Source organism: Chrysochloris asiatica, unplaced genomic scaffold (assembly GCF_000296735.1).
Source record: "Chrysochloris asiatica unplaced genomic scaffold, ChrAsi1.0 scaffold00310, whole genome shotgun sequence".
Classification (NCBI taxonomy): Eukaryota; Metazoa; Chordata; class Mammalia; order Afrosoricida; family Chrysochloridae; genus Chrysochloris; species Chrysochloris asiatica.
The window spans coordinates 1204103-1223967 of NW_006408828.1; the positions used below are offsets into that span (position 1 = coordinate 1204103).

Consider the following 19865-nt stretch of genomic DNA (forward strand, 5'->3'; position numbering starts at 1 on the left):
GATGCTTCAAGTCGATTCAGCAAAGCTAAAGAGGGACTTCAAGTACCTAATAAAATAACAGATTCCACCCCTCCAAGGGAAGAGCTGGACAACGTAAAGCCCTCCTCTCTAGACTGTGGGAAGAGGACCTGTCCCAGATGGCTGGGCGATGACCTGAGAAGCCTCGCTCAGCTAATACTGCCCTGGAGCCCACTTGGTGCAGCTCTAGACTGTCCTCTCCTTCCGCTCACCTCACAGATGAGGGAACGGTAGGCCACACAGCCAGCAAGCAAGCTTGAAGCCAGTCTGTCAGACTCTGAATCCCTCAATTACACATACCCACAAGCGCCCGGAGAAAAGGAACCACGCATTCATCTGTGAGGCCACCAGGAAGCACGTTCACTGTGACTGCTCCACTGCCTCTAACACAAGGGCTCCCTGTTTACAGACAAGGATCACATGGCCGTGCCCGTTTTGTTTCCCTGTGGACTGCCTGGGGACTGAGACCCTCGTTCCTTGCCCACTGCCCTCACCTGGGTGCTGGCACTTGGCCTCAGAGCGGTCGTGCCTCCACTCGTGTCTTGGACTTCAATCCGGCTGGAGAGTACCCCGAAGCACTGGGACACTTCCTGATAGCAGATCTTCCTGCAGGACAAGTGCAGGACAACAGTGCCTCCCAGAAAAGGCCTGCCCCGCTGCTGTGCCCTGCCTCTCAGCTACCCACTCCGGCCCTCACCTGGGAGACTCGTAGAGGGGAACGGTGCGAATGTGCAGCTTCTGGATCTCGTCGATGGTGCCAATGGTGAGGGTGCTGTTGTTGGCCAGAGCCAGGCTGAAAAGGAGGGTCTGGGGTTATAGTACACCCAAGGGAGGGCAGCTCCACAGGGGCAGAAACACAAGGCAGACTGAAGCCAGTTTTCTCCAGGGCAGAGGGTTCCAACTCTGACTCTCTGCTAAAAAAAATCACTTGAGAAGTTCACAAAATGCAGCTACCATTCCTACCAGAGAGTCCTTTTCCTAGATCTGGGGGGCGCCTAGACAGAGCTTTCCAATGAACACTCCTGTGCAGTCTGGGCTCCAACACAGTGCTTCTCAAACCCCAGTGTGCCTCAATCAGCTGCGAAGGCTGCCCCTAGAACTTCTGATCCAGGAGGACTGTAACAGGGACTGAGTAGTTCCTTTTCTTCTCTCTTCAAATTCGTATTGTGAAGTGAGTAAAGGTTTACTGAGCAGACCATCAGTTTACATTCAACAAGGCAGACTTCCGGTTTCCACTGGATTGCAACCCTCCTCAAGCATTCACACCTCCCAGGAGAGCTGTGGTTGCTGGTCGGGGACCAAGCTCTGGGAAGCCCTGCTCTGAGGAGGACGTCCGGATCTGGAAAGTGAGGGGTTCTGAAACCTGGCTGATCACCCCAATGAGCCGAGAAGTTCGTGAAAATATGTATGGGGCCAGCCCAGACCAACTAAGGCAGGATGGAAAACCACCACCAAAAGCTGTGGGTTTTTTTTTTTAAAGAGCTCCCCTGGTGTGTCTAATGGGACATGGGATTTGAGAGCCTCTGTCCTAGCTTCCCATTTCAGCTGTTTGCTGACACTGAGGGAGGAGCGGAGTAGGGGATCTGGTTCAGGAAGAGGCTCACCTGTCAGGATAGCCGTCTGAGTTGAGGGGACACATGTAGTTCACTTCCTTGAGGTTGACATTGGAGAAGACCAGCTTGTGGTTGCTGCTGTAGATGACAGTAGGGCGGTCAGAGCAGGCAAAGACGTTGGTGGTGGACAGAGAACGGAAAGTCCTCAACACCGTGGGCTGGGTACCCAGAGTCACTTTCTTACGGTCGCTCAACAAGCCTACAGAGGGAATGGCATCAGGAGAAAGAAGGGAGGGAAGGAAAAAGGACAAAGAGCTAGACTGTCAAGGCTCAACAGCAAGCATCCTGAAGCGACGAACTCTGCCACTCAAACACTGTGTCTGCCCCAGAGCCCTCACTCTGAGTGCTGTGCTCACCTGTCTCAATGTTGAGCCCGAAGTAGAAAAGCGCCCCATCTCCCAAAGCACAAAGGAGGTAGTGGCTACTCTCGAAGGTGGTCATCAGGATGGAGCGAGGAATGATCTCTGTGAGGAAGGGCTAGTTAGGTTCCCAGTCTGTATCCCACCAGATCCCCACCCAGGTTCCGACAGACACAGACCTCCCCCCAGCATCTCCTTGTGCAGCAGCTCAAAAGAGGGCAGTTTCAAGATGCGCGCCGAGATATCTGTCCAGAGGCCAATGGCACAAAGAGGGGACAGCCCACTGCTGTCCCCTAGTGGAGTGATGTCCAAGCAGGCCACTTCATGTTCCATCTCTGTGTGGCTGAAAAGAGAGCAGTATGGCAGAGGCAGGAACCTAAGGGTCCAAGAGGTCCAAGGGAAGAAAGTAGCAGACGGTAACACACACCTGATCTGCCGGAGCTCCTGAGGATGGATCTGCAGGTAGTAGAGGGCCCTGCCCACGGCCACCACCACCTGGCTGCTGTTGCAGGAGGCCACACTGATGTTCTTTCCCTGAGGTTCCTTCCATTCACTGACCAGAGCTTTGGGCTCCTGAGAGACCAGCCTCACTGATGCGGAGGTGATCTACAGAAAGAAGATTAGATGTCCCCACACACCTGCAGGGATGTGTGCACACAGCCCCTATGAGCCTGAGAACACACGACCCACGTCCTCTCCTGGCAGGACCTGCAGTGATCAGTTATGACAGATGTCATTTCTAGGTCAGCCCCCGGTGGACAAAGGCTTAGAGCGGCGCATATGCCTATAACCAGGAAAGACTTGCTTCCTTCTGAGGGTGGCCTGGGTGACACAAAGTGCCTCAGTGACGGGCAGCCTAACAGAGTCTCTGAAACAGCCCAAACTAGACTTCTGAAAGAATCATATTCTTTACCATGCACAAAGAAAATGATTTGAAAGTCTTCAGTTGTTGCAGTTAGGAGTTGAACACTCAGAATTCAGGATCAGCCCTTGTGGCTGACTAGCACCAAAAGGCTCCCTGGTCCCACATTGGACAGATGTAAAACAAGTCAGGACTCTGGTTATAACCATTACTATGTCAAAAGTATGGCAGTAATATCTAGCTGGTAGCACTCATTGTTTTTCTCTTTTGTGCTTTTCTGCATTTTCCAGATTATTTTTATAAAGAAGTAGGTACTGCTCTTAAAATGAAGAAAGAAATGTTGAATGTTTCAGAAGTTGTGACGTAATTAGTGAGAAAACAAGACCCAAAGAACGCCCATACACATTAGGATTCTGGTCTGTGAACAAATTGCGATTCAACAGAAAATACAAACATTTCAGAGGGAAAATTAAGCTCAAGAGGAACCCTCCGACTCAAGTTCTGAGTTGTTATCTCTGGGGAGTGGTTTATCAGGTCATTTCGATCTTTTTTTTTCCCTAGAGAGGCTACATGATTTTTGGAACCATAAACAATGACTGTGCTTTAGAATCTGGCGGTACAGACTGCATTCCAGGTCCAATTCGAGTGCAGACGTCTGCCTGTCTCAGCCACTACCTGGATAAGCTGCTGGTGAGCCACATTGCCACAGAAAAACGTCTGCTGGTCATCGACGAAACCCACCAGCTCTGTTTCTTCCACCTCCTCACCATTTAACATGAGAACTCTGCAACAGAATAGTGACAGGTCAGGGGCAGCAGGCCAGCTCGCCCTCCTCGCACCTCCCACGGCAGCCCCTGGAGCTCACACTACCACCACCCTTACCTTGTCTGGCCCACAAAGGAGAGCACCAAAGTGTCATCCGTTTCCCGGTTAGGGTCAGACCGCAATGGCCACAAGCCTGGAACAGGATTAAAGGATTAAGAATCACCAGACACAATGGGGACTAGAAGCTGGAGACAGCACTGAGCGGAGATCCCCACTTGGCCCCTTCCTAGCTATATGACTCTAAAGAAATCTGGTATTTTATAAACTGTTTTGAGCCAGCTTCTATTTAAAATGTTTGCAGTTCAAGTCCACCAATAGCTCCTAGGAAGCTACACAGGGTTGCCATGAATGGGAACTAACTCTATAGCACTTAACACCGATACCATTTTTGGATCAGATAATGTATTTCCATGATTTAATACCATCTGAATATTGAAAAATATATATATACACACAGACCTCTCACTACACTCTCCCTCCACTCATGACCCCAATATGAGAGGTCTTCAAAAAGTTCATGGAAATTTGGAATTACAAGGTAACAGATTTTTACCATGAACTTTTGGATGACCCTCATAGGTAATCAATATAATTTCTCCTTTAACCTTGCCATTTTTCATGAATTTCAGAAATAGAATACACAAGGTATTCCCAGGAAACCCAAATATCAAATTGTCTGTTGTATACTGCTCTACATCTTGGCTTTTCCTCAGAAATCGGTCCTAAGGCTCTCATTAGAACAAAATGTTTCCTCATTTTCTCTGCACAGTGTTTAATAGTGTGACTCTCCATTATTAATATTAGGGATTATGAGTCCATAATCCCCCTGCCCTGGGTTTTGCTACAACGTCACAGCAGATAACTGGCATTTATGCCATTTTATACATATGACGTTACGTGGGGCAGAGGCCCAGAATTGCTGGAAAACTCATTAAACATGGCTGTGGTTCTGGAAGACATTGCCGAGTTCTCCTCCAGAGAAGAAGCATGGGTCTGTCTATTTGCTCACAACGTAATGCGTGGCCATGCTTTAGGATTTAGGCCAATCTGGTAAAGAAAAGTATCTCTGCTTAGTTTTGATTTGCATTTCTCTCCTCACAGGGGAGGCCCAATCTTCATCCTATGTATCTGAGAGCCGCTGACAGCTCTTGCTTTGATACCTGTCCTTCTATGTCCTTCGACAATTTGGGGACTGAAAGTTTGTTCGTCTTTCTAGAATTTTTGTAGACTAACTTAGGGTGATTAGGTGCTTGTGTATAAGTAAACTACAAGTATCTTTATCCAGTTCGTCATTTTGTTCTGATGTGTCTTTTCTGGCAGACAGGCGCGTGTACTTTCAGGGGTTGAATGGCTCCATCTTTCTTTCTGGCTTCTGTATTTTGAATCTTAGTTGAAAAGACCTTCTCCACTCAGAGCAATATAAAAGAATCCACTAACTTTGTCCTCTGCTTTTTTATAGAAATGGCTCCATACCAACGTCCACCAGAAGGTTACCTTTGATGCCTGGCAAGTCAATGCTGGCGTGCTCATGGATGCCAATTCCATTCCGGATGATCCGCAAGGACCCTTCCTTGAAAGCCCCAGAGCACGTGACTAGCTGCAAGTAGAAAAAGGTTTCTAAATAAGCCCCTCAGAGACTGGAGGCATCACACTGATTTCCAGGCAGTAAACAAGGTATCCCTAAACCCAAGGACCCTTGTTGTAGTGGTAGGTTTGAAGACACAGATGTGGCAAAAGCAAACACTCCTACCATATAGTTCCTAACAAGGGTGCTTAGGTCCTTGGACTCTAGTTTGATAGAAAGAGTACAGGACGTAGAGTTAGCCACAGCTGCCGTTTATTAGATGTGTGGCCTAAGACAAGTTTCCTCACTTGGGACACGGCCAAGAATCCGTCTAATAGGGTGTTGGTGAGATTATAAACAAGTGTCTATAAAGTGCCTGGCAGGCCAAGATAGGCACTCAATAAATGGTCCGTACTCTTGCATCACCAGGATGACAGGGCATACTTTCCGTTCCAGAGAAGCAAGAAGGGCATATCAACTATGTACCCATGCCCAGGATTACCCGCTTACCTGTCCCTGTCCCTGCCTCTCCAGGTCAACCACACACATGTCCACAATAGGTCCTAAATTGGTAAAGGTTTCCATGGCCACGACATAGGAGCCCTGCTCGTTACTGTCAACATTGAGCTACAAAGAAAGAGTGATGTTAGTCCTGGAACTAACTCCCCAACAAACCCAGACTAAAGGAAGCTAGATCTGCCCTGCTCCGGCTCCACTGGCTGCTCCCAGAAGGAGCCTGCTGAATAAGGAACAAGGACTCCAGCAGGCAGTCATGAACTAGGCCAGGGGTTTCTCACTGGGAGCCTCACGGCTGGATTTCACAGAAACAGTTGTTTGTTTGTTTTTATTTTATAAATGAATGTAAAATGTTTGTGTGCCTTTTTTCTGCAGAGAGAGTTCAAAGCGATCAGACCCTGGAGGCAACACCAGGAGCAGAGTCATGGCCGATCTAACGGCAGGAGCTGGGTCTGTCCACCATTGGATTCATAGCACCTAGCACCTTGCCTGGCACCTTGGCTGAATGAACCTTGAGGACAAAGAGCTAATGAGGGCAGGACATTAAGTCAACCCAGCAGAAAGCTGGATGGTGGGGCTGTGGATGAACTGGAGAAATTCTGAGACGCACAAACACAGGAGAAACCTCAGTAAAGACAGAAAGAGAAACATTTCTTCTCACCTTCACAAGCTGGGAGTCACCAAGGCGAGACCCGACAAACACAACACCATTGTCCAGGTACGTCAAGCATTCCGCAATTGAAGTCTGGAAGAGAGGCAACAGTGTGGAAGAAGTCAGAGTGAGCTCCAGGTGGGCGCCAGGCACTCTGCTCCCCACCTCACAGACACTGCTGAGAAAGCTCCTAACTGCACTGAGATGCAAGATACAAGTCTTCACTGTGATCCCCAGTTCACATGAAACAAATGTTTCTTATACTAAGTCTTGGCAGTCTGTGACTCTCCAGTTAACATACCCCTCCGTCACTCAGAAACCTCAAAGAGTGTACCTAGCAGATACCTGTTCCCAATTACAGTTTCCATCCACCAAGGCCAGTCTGCATGCACAACTGGAAACCTTAGACGACGATTCAGACCCTCCCACCAGGACTAAGTCTCAGCATTCGCATGATCCTGAACTCTAGACCCCATCCTTTCTGTTTATGTTTGAGGTCGTGCTCAGCTAGCTTCCCTGGACATTCTTCCACCTCAACAACTTCACAGATCAACTTCCATATCAGGGCCAGCAGGGTTCATTGCTAGGTGTTAAAGTACCTTAAGAACATAATACAATCCCCAAAGGTGCAATGTAGGACCACAGCTCTGTAACCAACAGGCAGCTAGGAGAGCATGGCGGAGAAGAAGAGGCATGCCGTACCTCTCCGAGGAGTTCCACCCGGAGGTCCTTGAGGGTGACGGTACCGTCCATCTGCTCCTCCTTCTCCAGAAGCAGCATGAAGAGACGTCCCTCCATGTCTCCCAGCAGATAGCGTGAGCCATTGGGGTCCACCCGATTGTGACACACAATTGTGCTTTGCTGCCAACAGGGAGGGGACAGTCGTTAGAGATTAAGCTTCTTCCGTAATCAAAGAGCTAGCCCCACCAGCTCACCCCTCTTCAAGGACCTGCCACTTGACCAGCCTGAACCCAAAACCCCAGGAGTCCACTCAGTGAACATTACAGACAGGATAGAAAATTAGGAACTTTATAACAGACAATTTTCTGAGGAGCTCAATAGCCCCAAAATGTTAATTTAAGCAGCATTTTCCTGGAAAACAAAACTATAAAGATACAGTGTCTAAAGCAACTGTTATTTTTATACTGGATGAACGCTAGCAGAAGTTATTTAGCCTCAAAAAATTAAATTATACTCTTAAGGATTAACTTTATGACTTTAATTCTTTTTTAAAGTCTAGATAATTTTATCATCGTTTTACTCTGTATGATAGAACCTTAAGATAAACATCACATACAGTTAATTTGCAAAAGCTTTCCCATTTTAGGATTTACTTTCAATCTGCCTCAGTCAATGACTGCTATTGCCCTCTCTAAGTTAGCAAGTGAGCGCTTCGTAGACAGAAGTCACACTACTCTGCTCCCACAGTGATCAGACAGCATCTGACACACCCGGGGAACCGTGAGTCACCTTTAGACAAATAGAGAAAAGAAAGCAATGCAGTGAGAGCATGGGGAGAAAACACAGGAGGACTAAAGAGAGGGAAGGGTGCTGCTCACCTTGATGATAGGAGGAGCAATGGCCAAGTATTTGTCACCATTGTGATAGGTTATCGATTCCTGCCCAATGATAATGGCTCCTCCAAAGGGCTCTGGGACTACAGGAGGCAAGGGCGGCATTAGAACACTCAGCGGGCTGGAGGGTAGCAAGGACACAGACCCCGGGATCGCCGAGGCAAATGTGAAGGGAACCGTTATTTTTAAAAACATCACATGAAAGAAAGCTCAGAGGAGACACCCTACTTTTCCTGAGATTCTCATGTTTGACATTTTAAACTGGCGGCCATGGGGCAATCCTGGGAGTGTTTTTATTGCCCTTCTCTTGGCGTTCAGCATTCCTATGGCTGCAGAGTCTTCTCAATGGTCTCCCACATGCTTTCTCTCCACTCTCGTTCTTTGGCTAGGCTTATTCTTTTTTTTTTTTTAATTAAATGTTTTTATTTTGCATTGAGTGAAAGTTTACAGGGCACATCATCAGCTTCACATTCAACCATTCATATAGCTTGTTTCATTACATTGATTATTATCCCCGCCATATATCATCAGTTTACAGTGTTTCTCTCTATCCTCTTTAGCTTTTTTTTTTTTTTTTGGATGGGGGGGGACTTGGCTTTTTGGAATTTAGTCTCGGCTTTTAGGGAAGGTTTTTACATTTGTCTGTGGATATCCAGGGCTCATGTATGAGATTACTAACAAGCATTACTGAATAATCAGATGAGGGACAGTTTGCTATGTCTACTAGGTGGCTAGAGTCTGATCCTCAGAGCCTATGGTTTGGACGATCAACAACACTTGGGCCCACAGGGGCTTGGCCTCCTGACCGGGTCTGTACTGTCTGCATCTGAGTCCTCCTTATTTATTGATTGTTTAAGGGACGCTGCCTGTCTTATGTGTGGCTAGGCTTATTCTTGCAGCCCTTCCTCTCCGTCATTATCAGGGACCTCTTTGAGAAGAGCAAATTTGATCTTAAGAGTTTTGAAATTTCTCTCCTGGGTGAGATAGGCAACACAGTGGCGGAGCTAAGAGGCCTGGATTCTAGCCCAAGCTTTTGGTATAGGCCTGAGCAAGTCCCTCTCTCTAACCCTTTTCCCCATCTAAGAACTAAGGGAGTCAGATGACATACGCTCTGCTGGTCACTTTGACGCTGTAGTGGCTCTGTAGGATAAGCACTGGACTATAAAAAACAAGGTTCAAGTCCACCAACTGCTCTGAGAGAGAAAGATGAGGTTTTCTGCTCCCACAAATATTTACAGCCTCAGAAACCATATACAGGGTTGCTCTGAGCCAGAACCGACTCAGTGGCACTTAACATCAAAAACCAACAATTGGTCTCTCTTTCCATTTTTAAAGGTTCTTTACAGAAGCAGTCTGCCAGGCTTTTCTTCCATGGAACTGCTGGGCTGGGCCAAACCACCAACCTTTAAGTTAGTGGGCCATTGCAAACTGCTTACAAAAGGCTCGGTCCACCCGTGCTCCCTTTTCAATGCCCAATACTAAATGAGACAGATTTCCACAGGGCTCTGAAAATCAGTCTCAACGTTTCAAAGTCAACACCTGCCCCAAAGGAAAGCTAAGTTCTGGGAAGAAGTCAGAACAGAAAATTCTAAAGACAGAACTATGAGAAGCTCAAAAAGAGAAGGCATAAGGCAGTCCTGAACATCGTATGTGTGCTGGTCCCTGACTCGGAAACAAAGGAGCGGAAGCTGATGAGGAAAAGAACAAGGCCAGGGACTGGCCAGAGCACCAGGGGGAGCAGATACCTTGGAACTCTCACTGACCTGCAATCACCATGGACGCCTCAGCTTCTACATTTTCCTGTTTCCACGGGCCCTTGTTGAACTCCTTCTCTCGGAGAGACACCTCGTAGGTCTTCACGTGCCGCCCCTGAGGGTCCTAGGGCGGGAAGGTTGGCCTTTAGGAAGGGCTGTTGTTGTTGTTATGTACCGTGGAGTCAGTTCTGACTCATAGTGACCCTGTACAGGGTTTCCGAGGGTTTCTGAGGCTGTAAATCTTTATAGGAGCAGAAAGCTTCATCTTTCTCCCACAGAACAGCTGGTAGTTTCAAACTGCTGACCTTGCGGTTCGCAGCCTGATTCGTAATTCGTAACCACTACACTAAGTCGGCCCTTAGGAAGGGTAAGCCTCAGGCTAGAGAAGTATCTGAGGCATGCTGGTGACGTCAGTCTTCCCACCTGGCCATTCGGGATATTGACGCCAAGAGCTGAGCCTGTCTAGTTTCTACGTAGAGTGCTGGCCTCTCAGGCTTGCTGTTTCTCACAATTCAGCTGGCCATAAAATGTTTAAGAACTACAAGAATGGATTCGTCACACTGCACTCACTACCATACAAACTACACTGCATATACCAGGGTTCTTCATGAAAAAAATCCCATTCCCTTTCAATTCCATTTTTCCATAAATTTTGTAAAGCTCCCTTGTATATAAGCTAGAGAAAAAGCAAGCTCAGTGAGACTTGAACTATCCCTAAGAGGCTAACAACGTCATTTTAGACCATTCTGACAAGCATGCTGATGGGGCGAGGGGCAGGGAGACCAGAACAGACTGTTCCTTGAAAGTTCGTCAAAGTCCAGGCCTGCCATTGTGAACACCACCATCCCTTCCCTTTCCTGAATCATGACTCACACCAGCCCAGGGTTGCCAAAATCACCTTGCAGACGCTAAAGAGCAGGGCCAGGGGAGAAAGCGACATTCCGCCAGCAGTGGGTGGCTTAAATAAAGGCCAGATCGAGACCAGACCCTAAGGAGGTTTGTGGAAAGAATTCAACACTAGAGTTCTGGGCAGGATCCACCATGTCATAATCACCATTTACTTCTGAAGCACTTAGCATGAGGACCTCTCCTATTTGTCAAATTGCATTTTTGACATAAAAAGGAAACAAAGTAATTTCTAGCAGATGAAAAGATTTCCCATCAATAACTAGGCGACTCCAGTTCACAAAAAGTTCTTAAGTTAGGGTTTGGGACTGCCTCTGGTCTCTGAGAGACATAGAGAGAGAGAATGAAGAGCTTTCCCATTGGCCATTCTTAAGTAACCAACACCATCAATGTTTTAATGGCCTGGTATTGATAAAACTGAAGAAGGCTGCAAATTTTCAAGTTTTCACTATAGCTGTTAAGTGCCGTTGAGTCTTCTCTGACTCACAGAGACCCCGTATAGAGTTTCTGAAGAATGGGTGGTGGGTTCAAACCGCCAACCTTACAGTTAGGAGATGAGTACTGATCCTATAGATAAGGCATTATAACAAGATCCAACAAAATCTCCTAACCCAGTTTCCAACCTTAATCAACCGAACTTTATTCCAATCAGCCTCAGAATGATAACACTTAAGAAGCAGATAAAAATCCATCACTATGTCCAATACATACCTGGCTAACCAAGTGTCAAACTGCCCACATATATTACAATCAACTAGTTTCATTTCCTCCCAACATTTATTCAACTGCGTACAAGGAAAATGCCCTCGTGCTGCACGGCCCTTTCTTAAGATGCTGAGATTTTACGAAGACACAGGCATGTATTAGTCTAATGCCTCCACCCGCTTAGCAGATCTGATTAAAAGAACAGCTGCCTAGGAGCAGCTCTGCTAAGGTGTTAGGTACTGACTAAAGCAGAAAGGCCAACTAGTCGTTGATTCCTCAAAGAGCTACACAGAGAACTGTCAAGTGACGCAGTCATTCGACTCCCAAGGATAGACCCAAAAGACTCGAAAGCTGGGATGCAAACAGAGACTTGCACAGCAGTCTTCACCGCAGCATCATTCACAATTGCCAAAGATGGAAACGAGCCAAATGTCCATCAACAGATGAATGGATACACAAATGTGGTGGATACATACACAGGGCAATTTCTCAGCCACAAAGAGAAATGAACTTTTGATCTCAAGCCACAACAAAGATGAACCTTGAAAATACTATACTTCATGAGATCATACACAAAAGGTCAAACACTGTACAAAATATCTAGAAGAGAGAAATGTCTGGAGGCCAAAGCCATTACCAGGGGCCACAGGCACGGGGTAGGAGAGTTACTGCACAGTTATTGCCCTGGGTTTCCACTAAGGATGATGAAACTATGGAAATGGAGAGTGCTGCACAACACAGCGAGTACAAGAGCCAAGTTCACGGAGCTGTACATTCAATGTTGAAATGTCAAATGATATCGTTCCATCGCAATGAAAACACAACACAAAACAGCAAGTCACTAGAAAGTAGGTGAGAGACGAAACATAAATCACTTCTTAAAAGATACAGATAAAGCACCAAGACATCTTCTCTTTGCTTCTGTACTCAGTTTCCAAACCATTTCTCTATAGCTATGTTGTCTGTTTTGCTATTACAGTAAAATATATGTAACATAAAACTTGCCTGTTTAATCACTTTAAAATACAAGATTCAATGGTATTACTTTGAACAATGTGATTGACACGGGTCAAATTTTGAAATGGGTCAGATTCACCATTTATGGTATGACTGCTGAGTGCCATCAAGTCAGTTCTGACTCACAGCGACCCTGTATAGGGTTTCTCCATGGAGCAGCTGGTGGATTTAAACTGCCCAATTTGTAGTGAGCCATCTGGCTCTTATCCTACAGCGTCACACCAGGACTCCTCACCATTTTACAGCTAAGTTTTAATAATCCTCGAACATGCCAGCATGAAACTCAGACAAAGTATAACTGAGTCACCCTATAAAATCTCCAAGGTCCACAACCAGACAGTAATTGTAGGATTTTGGCGCCGTGGGTTAATGTACTGGACTGCAAGGTCGGTTTCAACTGCAAGGACGGTGGTTCCAGCTCACCAATCCACGCCTCAGAAACCCTCCACAGGGTCACTTGCTATGAGTCAGAACCAACCTGACAACACTTAAAAACAACAACAAACCCCAGAGAACTTCCTGCCCCACTGAGAAAAACTACTGAATTCAAGATGCAACCACAACCTGACCCATATTAATCATATGATTCAAAAACATTTCAGGACCAATGCATTTAACACTTCTGCCTGCCCCACTACCAAATCCAGACACCAGATCACCAAAAACCAAATCCCATTCCACCAAATCCCACAGCTCCTCCCTGTCTCCTCCGGATCCAGTACCTGATAGACAAAGCAGATGGTAGGGGCCTGGCAGCCATATAGAAACTTGACGTCGATGACATGCAACTCCTCCAGACGAATGTTAAAGGCCTTGAGCTCTTTATTGTCCCGGTCTAGAGGAATAACCTTGAAAAGGCCATCGTAGAGCCGTAGGCCAATCATCCGGCACTCAGGGTCAATGATGCCGATAATGCCGGTCTCTGAGGGGCGGCCAATGCGGTCCTGAGAGGTCAGATTGAGATCAGGGAGGAATCTGAACACCCACAGGGTCACACAGGACACCGGGTACCACCTTTCCCAGGTGCTTTCATCCTGCACTGTCGAAATCCCCCCACTGCAGGAGAGGAAGGCAGACTAGTGGCATCCTTCCAGTCAGCGTGCCAGGGAGCCCAAATATTAGTTCACCCTTTTTCACAAAACAGAATCTCCATGAATGATCTCCCTGTTCTTAGACTCTAAGAAAACTGAAGGAGCACTTTCGTCAGATACGCAAAGCCTCGGCACTTCAATTTCCTCATCAGATCACCGGGGCCCTCCGAGGGCACTCAGCCAGAAGCAGCCACCTCACCTGAACATTACCGTGGGCGCGTGTAATGATGTCGATGCTGTCGCCACTCTGCTTGTACTCCAGGATGCAGGCATTGTACTTGGCTGTCAGGATGAAGAGCAGGTCTTTGCTCTCCCCCTGGAAGCCAACATTATGTGGTCACTACAGGTCCTAGCAAAAACAGGAACGCTGGGCTAACCTTTACACAGCATTCTGTAAACATGCAGCCCTCAAATCAAACCCACTGCCAGCGAGCTGATTCCAACTCATAACAACTCTGTATAGGGTTTTCGAGGCTGTAAGTCTTTAGGGGAGAAGAAAGCTTCAGCTTTCTCCCACAGAGCAGCTAGTCCAGCGCTTCCCCTACAGTACCACCAGGGCTCCTTTATAACTTCCCCAGTTGTCCTTTCCCTCATGAGCAAATCCTCCTCTGTTCCATACCCAGTGAGTATGTAACATACACTGCTGTTACTAGGTGCTAGGGAGTGACAGGGACTCCTAAATAGCCCAGGTGACGGACTAGAACTGCCCTGGTGCGTTTTCTAGGCTGTAATTTTCACAGTATGCCCCTGAAGCCACTGAGTGGTTTTCACCAGCCCTCTTTTCCGGTTAGCAGCTGAATGCCTAGCCATTGTGCCCTGGGGGCTCCTGTAACATACACAAGATAACACATACCCTAAAGGGATAGTGCAAAGGTTGAAACTGGGGATGGTAAACATCTAGTCCTCACTTTCAAGATTCTCCATCTCTTTGCTCTATAAACATGGCTTCCTCTAGTTCTATCTCAAATGAATCTTCATCACGCTAGTCAAATTCTGTAAAAAGGAATGCAATGCCTGCTCTAATTCTCTCCAATAGTATTAGAAAAAAAAGAGACAGAGAGAAAATGTGAGGCTAACAATGGGGCTAAAATGGAGCCACAAAGTCTTACTCACTGAACACAGACCCAAAAACCTATTTTGTTCCAAGGGCTATAATTAAAGCTTTTGCTTTCTTGTCAGATTAAATTAAGCTATTCTGAAGCAATGCAGTGGTTATGTGTATGTATGAAGACATTTCAGTTACAATGATAATACTAACGACAGCAATTTTTAACAGAATTGTGAGTGGGTACCATGTGATAAGCCCTATGCTATTATTCATTTAGTCTTCACAACAACTCAGGGGATAAGAGGACACTAATCTCATTTTGCAGGCAGAGAAAAGGAGTTAGGGAAAGCTATCCAGAGTCATGGAATTACTAAGGAACGACAAAGCCAGGCTGCCCTCCTCTGACCCACTAAGCACATTTCAAACTGCTTGAATTTCACCATCCTGAAGAAGTCAGCTCCATCAAGTTTTACCCAGTGAATCTCTCCTCCTACTTCCAGGAAGTCTGGTTCAAGATTATCAATTGGAAAAGGCAGAAGAGAGTTTCTTTCCTAAGCCTTTTCCCACCTATCACAAACAATGGTATAAAAACAATGTAAAACCATCTACAACTCGCAGTTCTCCCTTCCTTGCAGGGTCCAGCCGGAAGCACTTACCTTGGGCCGGAAAAGCTCCATGACAGCAATCTTCCCATACATGCCCACCTCCTTGACCGGTCGGAGGCCCTCAGCAGTGACCACATAGATCTCTAATCGTGTGTTTTTGGCAATCAGCAGGTTCAAGTCTTCAGCTGAAGTAAAGTGTCCTGAAAGAACAGAGTCCTCTAACCTTTGAAGAAAGGGAAAGGCCTTGCCCGACATGTCAGTTTCTCCCTCAGTACCTCCAGAATACTCATTCACTTGCATGTTTCTCCAGCTCCCTCCACTCACCTGAATACTCATTTACTTGCATGTTTCTCCAGCTCCCTCCACTCACCTGAATACTCATTTACTTGCATGTTTCTCCAGCTCCCTCCACTCACCTGAATACTCATTTACTTGCATGTTTCTCCAGCTCCCTCCATTCACCAGCCCCAGACAGAGTCTCACTTCATACATTCAGCAAAGCCACCTCATTGATCAGACTAAGAACATCACATTATGCCTAAGGACCACGCATCCTTCATCTAACAAGTGGCTGTGAAAACCCTTCCAAGTGTTTGGTCCCCTCAAACTGTATTTTGCCTCCAGTGGCAGACTTGCTGTCTCATTAGCGGATGCAGGAGCAAACATCCATCTTCTAGCCGTCACCTACACATCTAAAGTCTCACCGAGTCAGGACACATGGAGATTGAGTCCCAGAGCTTTATACTAAAACCTCGTTTTGCTCACACTCCTTGTCCTGCCCTCCCAGCCACGTACCAATGGGCCCATGGCACCTCCAATTCTCCAAACAACAAAGCTTTGTTTTGGAGAAGTGACTGGGTCGTACATAAATATACAAGTTTGGGAATTTCGCTTGGGGATGATTCTTCCCCCGGCCAAACCTTCATTCCCGTTCTGTAACAGTACTCACATTGTAACCAACTGCTCCAGGCAAGACGACTGAGAGTGGACCTTCCTTGCATCTCTCCACCTCCTGCACCCCCCAGAGTCTTCCACAAGAAAACCCCACAGCCACCAGCTCCTTCCCCCAACCCCACGAGGCCAATCTCCCGGCCCGAGCAACACCGCACAATCAACTCTCACCTCCCTGGGTCCCACAGGGCCCAATCCTGAGCTGGGGCCAAATGACCTCCCGGAACGGAAAAGGACCCTCGAACTCAGCTTTGACTCCCCAAAAAGCGCGTATGGACGCCGGTGGAGGGCAAGGACGGTTCCTCGACCGCCAACGCCTCCCCTTTCCCGGGACCAGTCCTGCCCGGCCGCCCCGGAGGCCATGGCCTCCCTAGGCCTCGGCTCCCCCCAGCTCCCCTTCCTCGCCAGGGTCTCTGGCCCTGGCAGCCCTACCGGTCACGCAGCCGTTCACGGCGGTGGGCTTCTGGGCCGTTACCACGTAGTTGTACGACATGTCGAGGCCGCAGGCGACCCGTCGGGACGCGAGCGCAACGCTACAGAGATGGACTCGAGCGAGGAGACAGAAGGCCCCCGGCCGCGCGCAGCGATCTCCAGCGCCGCTGCCTCCGCCCCAGAGACACGTTGCAGGCCAGAGCGGCCGCAGCGCAGGGCATGACGGGACGGCCTCACCTGGCCTCTGGATGACTCGCCGCGCCGGAGGCAACCAACCACAGTAAGCCCCGCCCCCCGGAGCCTGCAGTACCCGGATGAGAACACACACAAGACTCTCTGTAAAGCGGCGGTGAGGCGTCGGCTACGGAGCAGGAGGGCGCGAGCCGGCGCGGAGGTTGCCCCTCTACATTCGGAGCTTCCCGGAGGACCTCCAGTTCCTAACCCTTCGCCCCGTCTCCGCCCCTAACTTTTCCCCAGACTTCCGTCTTCCCCCACCTCCTTGCTTCCGGAGCCCTCCGAGTGGTTTCTCCCTTTTGGAACCCGGAAGACTGCAGTGGCCTAGAGAGGGGAGGCAGGTGACAGCTATTTGTGCGGATCTCAGACCCAGGTCCGTGCCTGCCTCTACTGGTACCCTCTCAGTTCCCCCAAACTCAGCGGATGACCACGCCTGACCGGAGAACGACCACCCGGCCTCACCTGGAGGCAGCCAAACACTCACCTCTCCTCCTTTAAGCTGTTTTGATTCTTCAGACTTTAAAAGGCACACCAGGCCTTTTGCTCAGCATCAGTAATGCCCCCCATTAACCAGCTGTTCAGCAGACTCTGACACCAAACACAAAATCAGAATTTCCCCAGTGAGAACTTTCGTGGCGCCGGAGGGTGGTCAATTAGCTCTGTAAGCTCATGGTCACTTTACAACAGACAGGCTACCCAAGGAGCAGGAGCACCTGCAGAATTCAGAGAGGTGTCTACCCCATTTTTTAGCTCAGAGATGGGGTTGTTTATATAAGATGACCCTCCAATAAGACAGCCAGAGCTCGGTACAGAGCCGGGTTTTTTAATTCCAGGTGGAGTTCTTTCCACCACACACAAATCACAAGCCTTCTGTTGAAGACCTCGGATGACCCTGAGATGCTTATGGTAGTGGTTACCTGCTGTGGAGTCAGAACCGACCCATAGCGACCCTGTACAGGGTTTCCGAGGCTATAAATCTTTACGGGAGCAAAAAGCCTCATCTTTCTCCCGTGGAACAGCTGGTAGTTTCGAACTGCTGACCTTGCAGTTCACAGCCTGATTCATAACCACTATGCTACCAGAGCTCCTTCAGAGATACTTATACACCAGACCAAACACACCAGGGACCCTGCCTGACTTTAGAGGCACTGAGTTACCTGTAGAAAATGTACAGATTTTATAGAAAGGTACAGGTTCAAGTCCTGACTTTTTCCAGTATGATGTTAGGCAAGTCACTAGACCTCACTGAGTTTGTTTCCTCAGCAGGGTCACAAGCTCTAGCTGCCTCCCTTCTGGTGTGATACCAGTAAGAGGAAGCATGTGAAGATCTTTGTAAACTTCTTTATGAAGTGACTCAGTGGGTAACTGTTACACAGATATGAGAGGCTGCTCCAGGGCATAAAGGCAGCCCTGTGCCCCACAGAGATCGATCTGTCTCTTGGCAGCCAAGTACAGCTTGGTGAACCTTGCTCAGCCTCACACTCTTCTCAGCCCACAAACTAGACTTTGGACTTGGATCAAAGTCTAAGGCAGCTCCCTAACTACCAGGGCACCAGCAGCGTGACTGCCAGGCAGCCCCAATCGTGTTCAACAGTTCTCATCCTTACCCACGCCTGCAGGTGCAGCGTCTGCCTCCACCAAGCTCAAACCCAGGAAGCTCTCCCAGAAACTCCTGTCCTCCAACAACTCAGTGTGAAAGTGAATACGACTTGCTCCCCAGCCTCCCACCATGGTGAGTCCCGTGGGGGCCAGGGCAGGGGAAAGACACTGTGGTTTGGGAGCAGTGGGGTTCCCAACCTTGACCATGCTGGAGTTCCTCACACCCTGACCAAGAGATGCTGTTGCTTCCTAAGTTTGGACAGGTTGAGAGAGAGGGGTTGTGTGCTCTCTCCATGAATGACCCCTGCTTCCTGTCACTTCTTGGAGTCTTCTGGTCCTAGCTAGGTCTGGTGCTGCACCCTCTGAGCTCCTCCAAGGCCCATCTGCCCCAAGTCTGGGTAACATTTACATTAGGACCTTAATGTTATCCACGCTAGATGATTGGTTCAGTGGTAAAGTTCTTGCCTTCCATGTGAGAGACCCAGTTCAATCCGTATCCAGGGCACCTCAATCTGTCAGTGGAAGCTAGCATGTTGCTATGATGCTGAACACAGTTTTAGGCTAGGAAGAAAAATCTGGTGATCCATTTCTATAAGTCAGTTTATGAAAACGCTGTGGGTCACAAAGGATGTGCATGAGGTTACCCTGATTCCAGAGCTGACTCAACAGCACTTCACACCATTGCTCTGTCCTGTACACTGTACCAGCTACAAAAGAACCACAGAGAACCACCGGTGCCTGTTCTTAAAGCTGGGGTGTATGTGAGCTGGCCTCACAGCTGGGGTCTACACTATGGGAGGCTCAATGAGCCCTCTGAGCATCGCTCTGGGTCCACCCTAGAGCCCACCATCTGAACCAAAGCAGACTTTGGACAGGCCTAGGTTCATATCTCACCTCTGCCACTGAATAGCTGTGTGACCTTTCACAAAAGACTTGACCTCTCTGAACTTCTTGTTCCTCAATCTGCAGTGTGGACCCAGAGTCCTAGGCCCTCTCACCGTGTCTGACTTCCTTTCCTTTTCCATGCTTGGGTTCCCTCGGGCTGCTGGGAGCCAGAGGTGGCACTGGTTCATCCGCTGCAGTGGTGGATGAGAGTCCCTGGCAGGACAGGTGGTCAGAGATGCAGAGCAGGACACATTCCTGGAGGTCCGTGATGCTGGAGGCAGGGCTTGGTTTTGAAGCCAATTGGTGGCTTCATTGCATGTTCCAGTCCCTGATGGGCTCTGGGAGCCATAAGCCTGTGTCCTTCCTAGGGCCAGACTACTATTGCTTCAGCCTCCTGGAAACCCTGTGGAGTCCAGTTATGCTCTGACACACATGGGCCACCATGACTTGGACGTGATTTAAAAGCCTTTGCTTGGTTAGCTTTATTCAAATTCCTATCGTATAATTCAGTCCCTTAGGAAAGCAGCGTGATGTCAAAATAATGCCAACGTTGGAGCCAGGTCACCTGGGCACTTGCTGGCTATGTAACTCGAGCAGTGTCACCTGACCCTGCCGCGTGTGCCTCGGTTTCTTCACCAGGCTAACATCTCCCCGG

The 19865-nt window shown here is 48.4% G+C and overlaps 1 protein-coding gene across 1 annotated transcript in view; it reads right to left on the reverse strand.

Moving 5' to 3' along the window:
* Nucleotides 1–16786, reverse strand: part of DDB1 (damage-specific DNA binding protein 1, 127kDa) — a 35755-nt gene extending 18969 nt beyond the window's left edge. Inside the window, exons 1-18 of the mRNA XM_006874994.1 lie at nt 16493–16786; nt 15161–15309; nt 13656–13772; nt 13088–13309; nt 9747–9861; nt 7969–8066; nt 7112–7270; nt 6419–6502; nt 5752–5868; nt 5172–5274; nt 3735–3810; nt 3528–3636; nt 2418–2596; nt 2170–2333; nt 1988–2095; nt 1623–1830; nt 716–811; nt 513–624 (exon numbers count right to left, since the gene is read on the reverse strand). Coding sequence (XP_006875056.1) covers nt 513–624; nt 716–811; nt 1623–1830; nt 1988–2095; nt 2170–2333; nt 2418–2596; nt 3528–3636; nt 3735–3810; nt 5172–5274; nt 5752–5868; nt 6419–6502; nt 7112–7270; nt 7969–8066; nt 9747–9861; nt 13088–13309; nt 13656–13772; nt 15161–15309; nt 16493–16553 — 2277 coding nt within the window. The 5' untranslated portion in view covers nt 16554–16786. The remainder of the gene's footprint in view (nt 1–512; nt 625–715; nt 812–1622; nt 1831–1987; nt 2096–2169; nt 2334–2417; nt 2597–3527; nt 3637–3734; nt 3811–5171; nt 5275–5751; nt 5869–6418; nt 6503–7111; nt 7271–7968; nt 8067–9746; nt 9862–13087; nt 13310–13655; nt 13773–15160; nt 15310–16492) is intronic.
* Nucleotides 16787–19865: the final 3079 nt, after the last annotated feature.